At 41.4% G+C, this 14,441-nt stretch overlaps 1 protein-coding gene across 2 annotated transcripts in view; it reads left to right on the top strand.

Moving 5' to 3' along the window:
* Nucleotides 1–14,441, top strand: part of RBM26 (RNA binding motif protein 26) — a 64,095-nt gene that overhangs the window by 40,928 nt on the left and 8,726 nt on the right. For both annotated transcript variants that reach the window (XM_018561136.1, XM_018561135.1), the window contains 5 exons: nt 995–1,069; nt 4,661–4,825; nt 6,412–6,516; nt 9,121–9,321; nt 12,506–12,592. In XM_018561136.1, the coding sequence (XP_018416638.1) occupies nt 995–1,069; nt 4,661–4,825; nt 6,412–6,516; nt 9,121–9,321; nt 12,506–12,592 (633 nt within the window). The remainder of the gene's footprint in view (nt 1–994; nt 1,070–4,660; nt 4,826–6,411; nt 6,517–9,120; nt 9,322–12,505; nt 12,593–14,441) is intronic.

Raw genomic sequence — 14,441 nt, 5'->3', positions numbered from 1 at the left:
TGGATGGGGCCATGTATTGTAAAACCTTGGTTGAGAATCTCCCTTCCCTCAGCCAGAACACTGAAGATGGGTCGTTGATGGGTCTTTTAGCATGACTATGACCCAAAACATACTGCCAAGGCAACAAAGCAGAGGCTCAAGAAGAAGCACATTAAGGTCATGGAGTGGCCTAGCCAGTCTCCAGACCTTAATCCTAGAGGAAATTTATGGAGGGAGCTGAAACTTCGAGTTGCCAAGCGACAGCCAAGAAACCTTAAGGATTTAGAGAAGATCTGTAAAGAGTGGACCAAAATCCCTCCTGAGATGTGTGCAAACCTGGGAACCAATTACATGAAACGTCTTACCTCTGTGCTTGCCAACAAGGGTTTCTACAGCAAGTACTAAGTCATGTTTTGCTTGGGGATCAAATACTTATTTTACTCACTGAACTGCAACTTAGTTTATAACATGTGTATCATGCGTTTTTAATTGTATGTTAGTTGATATTCTGTCTCGATCATTTAAAATACACCTATGATAAAAAATTATAGACCTTTCATTTCTTTCTAAGTGGGCAAACTTACAAAATCTGCAGGGGATCAAATAATTGTTTGCCACACTGTATGCAAGATCTGACAATGTAAAAATGGTACCCAATTAGGGGACCAAATTTTAGTGAAGTCACAGAAGATTTTATTTTGCAGTCTGTTCAAACTCAAAAGCCTGCACCAGACTCAAAAGCCTTTCACCAATAAAAGTCGATTTGTAACCCATACTTGGTAATTTGCCGGGAAATTAAATTGCTGCTAGGGAAGCCACTGAGGTAAGGAACTGTCCTGGTGGTATTACCTCAGTAGAAACCATGAGTCTATCTATGAGTCGGATTAAAGGAAGTGTACAGTATGATGCTGTCACGTTGTTTTTTTTCTTTGTTCTTTCTTTTTCCCTACAGCAGATTGTTTGATTCCTAATTGCGATTTGCAATGTTACATTTACAATTTTTCTGTATTCACAGGAAGCACTAAAACTTCAGCAAGATGTAAGGAAGAAAAAGCAGGAGATTTTGGAAATACACATTGAGACACAGAAGGTAAGTGACTGCTTAGATAGATGTGTAGATATGCATCTTTACAGTAAAGTCCTGGATTCACTGATGACATGCATGTCATGTTTATATTTTATTCAATCTCACTGTAAACTGAAAAATCTCAGATGTCTTACGTTTTTATGATATTTCCATATGTTCTAAATAAGGCAGAACCTTTAACCCCTTCATGTCTGAGGTTATATTGTCAGTAAAGCAATATTTGTCATTTTTCTCTCGCCCCTTGAGCTGCGCTAGAATTCAGGTTCTGTCGGCTTATACTGCTATCTACAGGAAAAATGGAGACCAGCAAACGAAGGATAATCCCTCCTGCTTTACAGCATGCTTTTGCTAGTGTCCTAGGAGGTTGGACACCATACTTTGTTTGCCAATTTTTTTTTCTTGAATTTTTTCTTTGGTTATTGCAATCAAGATTTTTCACAACACCGCTGCTTGAGCTCATCTCCATATCGCAACTATCTGGATCAGCATTTCCTGGATCTAGCTTTGGAGGCCATACATGGACCCTGCTGGAGTGAAAATTGTAGTGCTATCCTGGAAGGAGACCTTTGGTCACTGGGCTCTGCATTGTGGCACTTTCCAGACCTGAGTGTGCTAGGTTTGTTAGCTGCAGAGCGCTTTCCAGGTCCTCAGCTGTGACACAGCCCCAGGTTGTGACCCTGTCTCTGATGACACAATTTTATTAGCCTAGTTTTGAAAGCTTTCTCCAGACCTAGCTGGACAGAATTTGGGGGCCTAGCTTGAAATGTGACCTTCAGGCACTGGCCTCTACATTGTGACACTTTCCAGACCCAAGCGTACTGTGTTAACTGCAGGGCACTTTCTAGGTCCAGAGCCGTGGCACAGACCCAGGTGTGACCCTGTTTGTGAAACTCATTTTGTGAGTAAGGCTGATCAGGCTAAAGCACCAGGATCTACCTCATTATAGAATCGCTGTACGCCTTTAACATTTTCCACCTCTTATAGTTTTAACTCAGGAAAGTTTTTAATGCTGAGAGACTTGGCACATCCACTAGGGGGAGTGTACAATGTGTGAACACCACGTGGATATCTTGCTTGTTCTACTTCCTACCTACAGTAACCTGGTTATTTCTGGCCAGAAGTTACTAGGTCAGCACCAGTTGCTTTGGTATGCATCTCCCAGAAGCCTTGCCTTACTATGGCCTAGATGCATCCTCACTGCGTGCCCACAGCATGTTTGTACATAAACACAGAGGCCACTGTCTTGTTACTATGGGTGACCCCAGCAGATACTTGCACGGTTCCCAGGAGCATCTGTCCTCTCGGAACTGATACCTACAATTTGGATTCCAGTAACCCTATAATTATAGGGTCTACAGCATCTGAGACTTCCTCAGCTGTGTCCAGATAAGGGTCGAATTCCCCTACCCTTGCATCAATGGCCTCTGTCGCAGCCACTGAAGACTTATTTGCCTTATTCTTTTTGCATAATGACCACAGAGGTTCTATGTTTGCACCAGTGCCACCCCCTGCAGAACCTGACTTTCCATAGACCTCTAACCACTTGAAGTCTGGGGTGTTCAACCTCCTTCCGGTCCAGGCCTTTTTTCAATATTCTTAATTTTACTTTGACGAATATTTATTCAGTCATGCAACGCTGTACTGAAATTAATTTTATATTACTTTTTGGGGACAGATGGAGCTTTCTTTTGGTGGTGGTTAAACATCACTGAGGCTTTTATGTTTTACTATATAAAGAAAAACATAACGACAATTTTGAAAAACAAAACCGGTTTCCTTACATTGTTAAACATTTATTATCACCTAATATTTTGGTAAAATATAAGACACGGGGTCACGTCGGGTACATAGACTTAACATCTCGAGCCTTAAAATTGAGTGCGCTCATGAAATCGCAATTAAACGGCCATATACAAAATTAGTGACGCTTTTACCGCTCATTAATTTAATGGGTTATGTAATTGTTGTTTTCGCATGTAGGCGCAGTCGATGCGTATTTATGTTTGTATGTACATGCGGCTGGGGGACTTAAATTATTATTATTTTTTTTGTTAAACTGAAGGCGGAAATTATGTAATACAGTAAAGAGAGCCGCTATGCTGGTCCTGGGCCCGCGAAACCCAGGATAGCCGGTGGTGGTGGGGCCCGCACACTCCTTGGCACCATACAAGCAATCAGACAGTTGTAGAGCCGGTATCGATGAGCAGCAAAGGAAAAAAAACACCGTACATGTACAGCGACCTGCAGAAAGGCGCTTGCCGTCCATCTGTTTATTTACAATGGGCAGAGGACAAGTAGCTCAGATCATCTCTGACCCGGATTCAGAGTCCTAACAGTCTATCTCTGAAGAGACTGTTTTTGAGGCACAGTGTTATAACGGAATCTTGGACTTTGTTAGCTATCTGGACCGCATCCACACAAGTGCAGAAGAGGTGCTCGGGTCCAGAAATTTCACAGGCTATTTGCCTGCATTGCACATGTGCAGGGAAGCGGCTCCAGAAAAGTTACAGGCATGGCGCCTGCATTTTATTGCTATTTTTATTATGTGATTTGGTTGCAGGTGCCATGCCTGTGAATTGTATAAAGGCATTAGCTTCCCCGCACAGGCGCTCGTGTGTTACTTTTTGCATCAGCTATGAATTTCATGGACCGGTTCCTGCACATTTGCAATTGTGAGTGAAATTTCGGGACTTGGTCAGCGGGTCTGAGTTTGCACATTCAGCTCAGGTTTGGAGAAAGAGGTACGGCTCCTAATATCTTCTCTTGTTTGTCCTGATTACAGGGCCAAAAACATGTTTGCATTCACTTTTCTTTTTTTTCTAACCTTAAACTTAGCTTTGCCAATGTATAATAACAATAGATAAAACACAGTGTTCTACACCCTGTGAAACAATACATTGTTTGTAAGCTTTTGTCAGAGAAAGCAGAGGGAGGCAGCCATTGGAACAAATCACTATACTTAAAACTCTGCTTTGTCACATGATCTCTCTGAACTATTGGAGAGACCTGTCACTGGGTATCCCCTCTGGGTGCATCTCAGGGACTGTGTCTGTTAATAACATCCCAGTCTCCCAGCTCTGGAAACAGCCTTCATGTTTGGATCTTGGCAGGAAGACATAAGACCTTTGTTGCAATGCTCTGCAGATTAGGCCTCTGCAGATCTATTGTATTGATGGTTAAATGATTATTTATCTAGTAAGATCGGTGATCAAGCTTGGACCCATCAATCAGTGCCAGAATCATATATAATTATTCATATGCTTAATAAAAGGCTCATGTCAGGAGAAAAATATGTGAACAGGTTTTGTCTTTGAAACTGCTGGCTCCGGGGCTATCCTCTTTACTTTGGTTTACTAGCTGGTAATTTGCTACCTTTTGAACAAGCATGTTTTTTAAAGCAATTCATGAAAAAAAGGATTAAGAAGACAACCATGGCGCATGCACCTTTCCAAGCCGAGTCCACAATAGCAGCTTCTTATATTTCTATCAAGACCAGTTCTATTTAACTATCTCTTTGTTTAATGTTTGATTTGCTCCTGGAAGTAAATCATGTTGTTTAGATCTTAATGTGGTTAACATTTGTCTAATTTGCAGATGCTTATCTCAAGACTTGAGAAAAATAAAACCATTAAGGCAGAGGACAAAGCAGAAATCTTGAAAACTCTGGAAACATTGTCCAATAGCATTACAAAATTAAGAGATGAACTAAAGGCTGTGTCATCTACAGGAACTGCTCTCAAGAATAGAAGTAAAACACAGGTAATTTTCCTTTTTTTTTTTTTTTCTTTTTCCACAGCTTCAGTTTTGCTTGTTTACTTGTGTGAATGCTTTACTGGTGTATATGCTAGGGTTTCAAACTGCAATCCTAATAGAAAACACGCTATCATTTTGGGTCCAGATCAAGAGTTATCAGTGTCTGTGACAGCTGTCAGGCTACAGTTTATCAGGTATCAGCATGTTACTACTTTTGAGATCCTAGACATTCCAAACGGAAGAAGTTGACAGCGGGAATGCAATTACTGCTAGCAACCTGTAATGGGATCATTGCCAGTTAGCTGAATCTGTGTACAGTGCATCTGCTTTGCAAGATATTAATGGGCAGCGAACACTTTGTACTGCTGATGAACTTGTGATTCGAGAGGTGGCAAATGTGACCAAAATAAAAATCATGAGAAATCCCTTTCCCGGGGGAGGGTGAAGAAGACAAAACCATTCAAGACTGTGAAGCCTCATATTAACCCTTCCTGAATTAAAAGCAAATTACCTTGTTTTCTGATCCAAAAGATAAGATTAAACGTGGGGGGAAAAAAAAGCTGCATGGAAATTAGTGGACATTGATATTGATAGGGGGGTTTGGGTCACTGTTTGATTTTCTTCTAGCAAGTGTCCCCAGGGCGACAGGCTGGATGACTGTAGATCCTTGTAGTCTCCCCTGGGTGACCGACGAGCGCATGCAGACTCTGCTACGGTGGGTCGGCTGCGAGGGGTGGTCCTCCCCGACGCCTCATGGGATTCGTCCCAGGAGAGGGACCTTTGACCGGGGGCTCCGGCCCACCTTGTCGCGGCTCTCTCCGCAGGCTGGCGACGCCGCGGCTTCGGCCGGGGGCTCGTCTGTTTGGTTCCACCTTGGATGAGATCATTAAGGATCTGACGGGGGGTAAGAGTACCTTCCTTCCCCAGGCGCGCAAGATGGGACAGCGCCGGGAGCCTGGGTCTACCTTCTCCGCTCACAAGCGGCTTTTTCGGCCCCCGCCCTCCGAGGGCCGCCTTCGGCTCTTTGCGGATTCTGGCTGGCCCACGTCTCCGACTCTTGGGTCCGGCAGCTGGTTTCTTCGGGCTACGAGCTTGAGTTTTTTTCCCGTCAGGGCAACCGTTTCTTCCCGTCCAACACGCGGCTGTCCCCATCGCGGTTGGCGGATCTCCGTTGCGCGGTGGTGGACCTTTTGGTCCCAGGGGGTGATTGTTCCTGTTCCCTCCGCGGAAAGATTCTCAGGGTTTTATTCAAACCTGTTTGTCCTGTGTCCTTCAATGAACGGAGAGAAAAGGATTTTACGGTGAGTACAAAAATCCTATTTTTTCCCCCACTGCAGCCCAAATGCGAAATAAGGAAATAACCATTCACACTACTGCGTTCCTGTGGTGTGCACTAACGATTTTTTGCTTCATAATTAGGACCCTAACGAGCAGAGATCTATTGCTTTAATGTAAAACTCCCATCTACATGTTATTGCATTTCTCCCCCTCTTTGTTTATCTTCTGTGTATTTGTGTCCATATATTATTCCAGTCAGTACTCTGTACTTTTTAATATAGCTTTATATAATTGTATGCTCAAATGTTTTTCAGATGCAGAAAGAGCTCCTTGACACTGAACTCGACTTGTACAAGAAAATTCAGGCAGGTGAAGATGTTGCTGAGTTGAGGAGAAGATACACAGAGTTACAACTTGAGGTAGGTCTGTTGTTTATTGTTACAGTGGTGGGGGCGACATCAGTGTACTACATGTGTTGTACTGTGTTTGGGAAGGATGTAGTTATGCCCTAAACCGCGGCTGGACAAATTTCAAGAGCCAGGTAGCCAGTGCTCCTTAAAATTATAGTTGGCTCCTAATTTTTAAGGTGTTCTCTATCAATGGAGCTGGCTCCTGAACTATTTAATACTTATTTGTCCACCCATGCCCTAAACACTAAAATAGTGTTGCTAAAAACAAAGTGAAATGCATTATACACTTTGGCCAGTGGGTGGCACTACAGCAGTGCAGATTGTTTCTAGCCTTCATTCTTTTGTTTTCTTGCTTCAATTCTGAACTCTTCTAAAACCCTATAAACCTCTATTGTTTACATATTGGATATCGATTGATTTGAACAAACAGATATTTTTAATAAGTTAGCTTAAATTGTTAGTGCACACAACCACAACTTAGGGCTCATTCACACAGCCTTTCATGGCAGCCTTTACACAAACCATGTTATTAGCATTACACAGGATTTATATAGTGCCAACAGTTTGCACACTGGTTTACAATTGTTAGATATTTTTTGGACACTTATATTGTTTTAAGCATCTTATGGTGATTCTGTAAAAATTCAGAAGTGTGTCCTCAAATAAAGTGTGGCTTTATTTGAGAGCATAAAGACAGCAGTCATACTTGAAAGATACAAAACATCTACAAAAATATACGAAAAAAGTAGGTACAGATAACATAAAATAGTGTACGTCTTCGAAGCGTCAGTCTACAAGTCTTACAAGCTTATTCTTTAAAATACTCCTGACAGTTGTGTAAATAAATTGCATGTCTGTGTGAAGGTAAGTCCCGTGACATGTGAGTGTTGTGTGATTGGATGTTCCACAAAAAGGACCGTCCCTGTCCTTATATCCATGTTCCTTAATTCCTTAAAATAACATGGTATTTGAGGTAGAATAAAGACACAGGTCCATAAAGTTCAACGTGTACGTGTGTACACGAGTCTCTGTGTGATAACCCTAGATGTAAAGCTAAACAGACCTTTTAAAGTCATACATATTCGCATAATGAGGTTCCATTCTCATTACTTATTAGTTTTACAATAATTCATAGCTAGTACATTCCAACAGCTATACCTTACATTCTTCAATCTATATTAAAGGTACCAGTCTACTCTTCGTACGTTCCTGACAGTTGTTCACACTAAGCTCTGCTCTGTCAGGCTTAGTTATTGAATACCATTTGTAACGCAAACGTATAGTACTGCAGTTTGAAGTAAGCAAAATCATAGACTTGTTTACCTGCTTGTATATATTCCCAAACTTGAAAAAAAAAATATATAGAAAATCAATCATTTAGGTATTTCACATTCATACATAATCCCTATAGGAATAATACCCTATAAACGTTTTTATGGCTTTAACAACAATATAATGAAGACAATACAGTTACAATAGAGATAAAGACAGGCTGATAAGGAGGGTCCTGCCTGTGGGAGCTTACAATTTAAAATCAATGGGGGGAATTTATCAAAACTGGAGCAGACAGAATCTGGAGCAGTTGCCCATGGCAAGCAGTCAGCATCTCTCTTCAGTTTGCTCAGGTAAGATTTTAAAATGAGACGGAGAAGCTGATTGGTTGCAGTTCAAATCTGTTCCAGATTTTGTCTGCTCCAGTTTTGATAAATTCCCCCCAATGTATTACTGTGGCAGGTATGGCCAGGTGTTCTCAATTACAAAAGCCAGTACAAATTAATGGCAGCCTGTCACTGATTTGTGCAGACTGAGGGATTGCAGCTAATTGGAACTACCTGGACATACCCACCTCAGAAATGCACTGATCTGGGCAGTGTACAGCCATGAACACAGCCTGCAACATTTATAACCTCTTTTAATTTTGTGTTATGTGTGAGAAAACATGTGGTTTAAGGGGATTTTTTGCACACTGTAATGTGTGTGAAATATATCAAGAACTCACCCAGTCTTCTGGTGTTTGATATACTCCTGAGGAGGATAGAAAGGTCATTATTGTTGTCCATGTCTCCATTTGAGAAACTCAACCTTTCTGTTTGTCCAGTTGACCATTTGCGTCTCTCGCTGGAACTACCGTAGGTGGGGACGCCTGATCTGGTGACAGTCTGAGGAAATGTTTGGTTGTTTTTGTTTTTTATTTGTCGAGCCTCTCACTCCCTGTTATCTTTGTCATAGTAATGAAGAGATATCTATTGTAATGAGACACAGACAACAATAAAGAAACTGCAAGGGCTTCCTATGCTTTCTCCACTATCCAAACCTGAATAAAAAAAAAGAGTTTTGGCTATATATGCTCTAAAGTAGTTAAGAGGGGGTTTCCGTTTTTGTTTTTTTTGTTTTCAAAAGAAACTTCTAGTTTATGCCCTCAGCGCTGAACACTGAAAAATGGCCTGGCCAGGAAGGGGGTCTAACACCTGGTCTTGAAGTGGTTAAGAATGTCTGTCTTTTATTTTTATTTCTATACTTAAAATACCGGCATTTGCTAATGACATGGACAGTGCAATCGTGTATCCTTACACCTGAAGTTTTCTAATGACTATATTCTTTTCTTCATTATAGGCTGCAAAACGGGGCATCTTGTCTTCTGGGCGTGGAAGAGGGGGGCACATGAGGGGAAGGGGAATGGCACGTGGAAGAGGAAGAGGGAGAGGGCGAGGGAGAGGAATCCCAGTTCATTCCATGTTAGATCATCGGCCAAGAGCTCTGGAGATATTTGGGTTCAGTGAAGGTGACAGGGAAGATCTTCTTCCTCACTTTGCAGTAAGTTAAATTGAGTTCTTTTGAAATATTTTATATTTGTCATAATGACCATATTTCTTATTTATATCACTGACACCAAATTGAAACCATTCTACACTTGGCTCAAGGTATTCCACTAAAGTTCAGTTAAAATATTTAAAGTGTAGTTCCACTTTTGCAGTCAAATTTTAGAAAAACCCACTATGTTTGTGTCCTTATTCACACAACATGTCTATAAAAAAATGTTTTAACCCCTGCATGACTGAGCTAGTTTTCAGTTTCTGTTCATAAATGACTGACACATTTTTTACATTTTTGCTGTGTGATTCTTCCACAGCAGTAATAAACTTTCTTACTAAATGTACCCACACATATTATATATAGTTTTTTTAGAGGACAGATAGGGCTATATAATTATATCACATATGTGTACCTAACCCCTCACTTTGTTTGAATAAAATAAAAAAATGAGGAAAAAACTAGAAGAAAACATATTTTTTTTAGAATTTTTTATATTAATTATAGTATAAAAAATATATTTATATATAATTCATATTTTCCTAATTTTGTTTTACACTTTATTTTTATTTTTTTACACTTTGTAAAAAAATTTTTTTTTTAAAAAAAACAACTTTTTTTTTCTTGTCAGTTTATATCAAGCAATCACTATGACAGCTTGATAAATTAACTTTTTTATTTTATTTTTGGCTATTAGGCTGATCCAAACTTAGGAACAGCTAATAATAACCTTAGAGACTGATCCTGACTTTAGTCAGATTCAGATCTCACTAAAAGCTCTTTGATCGGGCCTAGACGATCAGAAATGATACATTTCACTAAAAAAGATACATTGTATCCTTTCAGTGAAATGTATCTAAACATCGGGCTCTCGAGCTGTCAAAACAAATAGCAGAGAGGTGAGTTGAGTCACTGCTGCCTCTCTGCTATTTTGAGCTGTCAAATACGGGATCGCAAATTGCGGTCCTCTATTTGCATGTAACGGCTTCATTCTTTCATTAATGAAAGGAAGAAGCTTTTACAAAAAGCTTAATTATTTCATTAATTAATGCCTCAATACTGAGACATTAATGAATGACTGTTAAATGCTGAGAATCAGCAAATACCGGCATTACAAAGCCTGATATAACTCGTCACGTACAGTGTACGTGGCCAGTCATATAGGCACAAAGTGACAGGACGTACACTGTACGTCTCCCGTCACGAAGGGGTTAAATATATTTCTGGTCATTTAGCAGTTTTTGTGAAAGCCTCTGGGCAGGTTCCAAGCCGCTCTGAGCAGTTTGAAAGCTGAAGTAGAGGGACAGACTGAGCTTCCTTTCTTAACAACTGATAATGAAACCTGCCAGGCAAGTACAGACAAGGTTAGAGTAAACCTAGCTTCCTCTATCCCCTTCTTTAAAAGGGCGGAATCTAGGTAGGAATTTTAAGCAAGTAAAAAGCACTTAAAATGAAAGTAATTGTTAAAGGAGAACTATGGGGTTAGGGCTTTTCATCATAGTTCTCCTAAGGGTAACGAGAGGACACAAACTAGTGTCCTCCTGTCACCCAAAGCTCAGTATACCACAAGCTACTGCTCGCGGTATACTGAGACGCCGCAGCTGAAGCCGATCCCGACAATTATGTCTGGATCCGCCCAGGTGCGTGAGTGACAGCTGGCTCCTGCCTATCTAGAGGCAGGGCCAGCTGTACCCTCCCCCGTCCGTTCCGCCAGTCAGCGCTTGGGGATCGGGGAGGGGGGAATCCAGTCCCGCCCCTGTCACGGCTCTGCCGGCACAGGGTCGACAAGTGAGCGAGCGCCGGTATGTGTTCGCTCACTTCCCGATTTACTGAGCCTACCTGTGACAGTCTCATTGTCACAGGTCGGCTCAGATTATGAGGCTGAGTGAAAATCACTCGCCTCATAATTCTCCTTTTAAATATTTTTTTAGGTTGTCTAATGCGAATGGGAACATGTAACAGATATACAGTGGTTCTTACTCCAACTTGCCTGCTGAAGTGGAACTACACTTAAAAGATTAGGCTGTAGCCACCAGCTCAAAACATATTCCATAATTCTGCATCATCCTCTTATAGGAGAGAGTATCAACATACGCTATGAAAATGCTGCAGACGACATATGTATAAGGGACTTTATTAATACTTAAACAACTGAAATCAAACTTGGCCTGCTTAGTATCGTAAAAAATGGCTTTATTCTCATTGTGTCAAGACACGTGCATTGCAACATGTGGCAACCTGCTATTTCCATGTCCATTGACATTGCTTCAGGGGTCACTTGGGGCATTCTAAATGGACAGGGAGATGGCAGTTGGCAAGCTTAGCCCAGAAATCAGGGAAGTTGGACCCCAGTAATACGTTGAGACTCAGAGAGCATTCAGAGGTGGGGGTTCTGGCTTAAGGTGCTGGCAGGCATTTTTTGGTAGCTATTTACTTTTAAATTGTGACATGAGTAATAGGTTAATTTTAAGATGCCTTTATATTGGCCAATCCGCAGTTGGAATGCTGCTTGACAGCCCTTTAAAAAATTGGTGATGTGCACAATGGGCTTAAATGGAAGACATTGTCGCATGATCAGGGAGTTATTTATATTTATCAACATCCATTTACTAACAAACGCAATCATTTTCCAGTCCCTTTGCCCATTTGATTCTATACACGCTTAAAATTTGACTAGTCTGGCAGTACATTGATGCATCTAATAAACAGGTAACAATATATTGCTTGATGGATAGTGGGACGTGTACAGTACATGCAAAGGAAAGACATTTAGTCCTGACCAACACAAGTAATATAGGTCATACATGCCAAGTTCCAATGATAAGAAAATATTGAGATTCTCGCTAAAAATGTCGCTGACTGATTTTTCGTTATCACAGTTCAGTAGGTTAAGAAAAAAAGACAGGTGTTTGAGTTCAGCCTCTCGAGAAACTACAACAGATTTGGTACAGAAGGCAAAAGTAGCCTTTTGTGGCCCTCATGTGATTTTTGTTTCTATATGTAGATCTATATGACATTTTATTTGGCTTTTGCACCTTCTGTTTGACATTGAATGCTGCTATATTCCATCAATCAGTAGTTCGTCTCCAGCTCTGTTTTCCCAAGTATATTTTGCTGTGTAGTGAGCAGTGCTGTTGTTCTGACATTTATCAACTTAGAATTACATTGTATTCATGTTTTGTGACAGCAATATGGAGAAATTGAAGACTGTAAAATAGATGACTCCTCTCGTCATGCAATAATTACCTTCAAAACCAGAGCAGAAGCAGAGGCAGTAAGTTGAAATGCTGTGTTTACATGTTTGTGATGGTCGTATGTGTTTTCCTGCGTACAGTAACATTACTTATTCTTTTTTTGAACCCTTTAATAGTGGTGTGTGTCCTGTACTGTAGAATACAAAACATTTCCATAGCTTAAAAGTGAACCTACACTCAAATGGTAATATAAGGCTGTTAACAGTCTTGCCGAGATGACGAAAAAAGTGAAGAAAAGTTTGAAATACAATGATAAGAGTATAGGCAGGTTGTCGTCATCTGACTAACATTGTTGTCTATCTAATAAAAAACAAGGCTATGTACTTAATATGACTGTGTAGTAAGCATGTTAGCAGCTTGGCAAATGTTTAGTGCACTGGTTTGCATGTGATGACGGAGCAGCATCTCAATTTGGGCAGCCATTGAACTGCTGCTTGCAGCATTCCCTTGTCATCAGTTGTTCATAACCACTTGCTTACTTTGACCACTATCCTTCAAAATAATGGGAGTGGTGAGCTATTAGGAAGTTTCCAAACTTTAAGAAAGTAATTGACTATTTATTGTTGTTTTTGAGCATTTTGCGATCTTTTCGGATGCTTTCTTAACGTTTGCTAAAAGCTGGATTAATGCCAGGTTTTATGTGATCAGTAAGCAATCAACAAACCAGCCTTAGTTTTGTAATCTATTTTTGTGGGATTGGTCTATATATTGCCCACAAATGACTGTTCTTTAAAGAGTATTTCCACTTTCCCTGGCAAATTTATTGAGATGGAATTATTCCTACCAAGCTGCCCCCTCTTCGACCTGCTTCTTGCTAAAGGTGGCCACACAACTATCGGACGACATTTTTCGTCCGATGATCGAACCGTCGTACGGTGGCCCCATAATGCCGCGATTATCGCAAGGTTCAATTAGCCGTAATTAAAGAAAAGCACCTGGACGAATTGCGGTTATCAACCACACGTATTTTCGTTTGAGCATGAACAGCGTAGATCGTACGGAGACGCCGCTAACCTTGCAATAATCGTACGATCGGCCAAAGTTTGCGAACATGCTTGAAAGTCAAGTCGTATGATTGTACAGTATTTGCGGTTGCACACTGCCCACACACCTTGTGATTATCGGACAAAAAGTCGATCGCGTACGATAATCGTAAAGTGTGTGGCCACCTTAAGAAGCACTTCTCATTGGTCAGGGGGACCACAGGTGCTGGCTGGGGTGGGGGGATAATTCCAATTATCCCCACCAAGCTGCCCCCTCTTCGACCTGCTTCTTGTCAAATTCAGCAGGAAAAAAGGAAATATCCTTTTAAAATTCTAATATTTTCCATATGGTTAACCTGTGTATGATTAAGTATGTCTGCATTTTTCCACCAGTGTGCCGTGCCTCCCAGGGGTGCCTTCTGTTGCCTTGAAATTTTCACACAGCATGATGCCGTTTTCATGGCGCAGACAGGCCAGCTGTCAGCACCATGAAAATAGATGTCCTTAATCCAGGGAGGGTGGTACCCATTCAGAAAAGGACAGATGTTCACCTCCATCCAGGCCTGCTGTCCTTAACTCTCTGCCGCAACTGCTACTCCTGGTGCGATGGGGAGATTGAGGACTCTGATCTGATTCCCTTGTAGAGTGGGTTCTAATGTAAATGGGGAACTTTGATGTGAAAGGAGGCCGTACCTACTAGTGATGTGCTCGGGCGTGTTCGCAGCTCCACGTGCCGAGCCCGCCAGGAAGCTGGCAGCGCCAATCACAGGCACTGAGACATTTCCCGATCTCTGCGGACCGGTAACATGTCTCAGTACCTGTGATTGGCGCTGTCAGTTTCCTGGCGGGCTCGGCGCGGGGGGCCGGGGAAACGCCCCGCGCCCAC

The sequence above is a fragment of the Nanorana parkeri genome, unplaced genomic scaffold (assembly GCF_000935625.1).
Source record: "Nanorana parkeri isolate BGI_ZX_2015 unplaced genomic scaffold, ASM93562v1 scaffold502, whole genome shotgun sequence".
Lineage (NCBI taxonomy): Eukaryota > Metazoa > Chordata > Amphibia > Anura > Dicroglossidae > Nanorana > Nanorana parkeri.
This window is presented reverse-complemented; position numbering and strand designations above follow the sequence as displayed.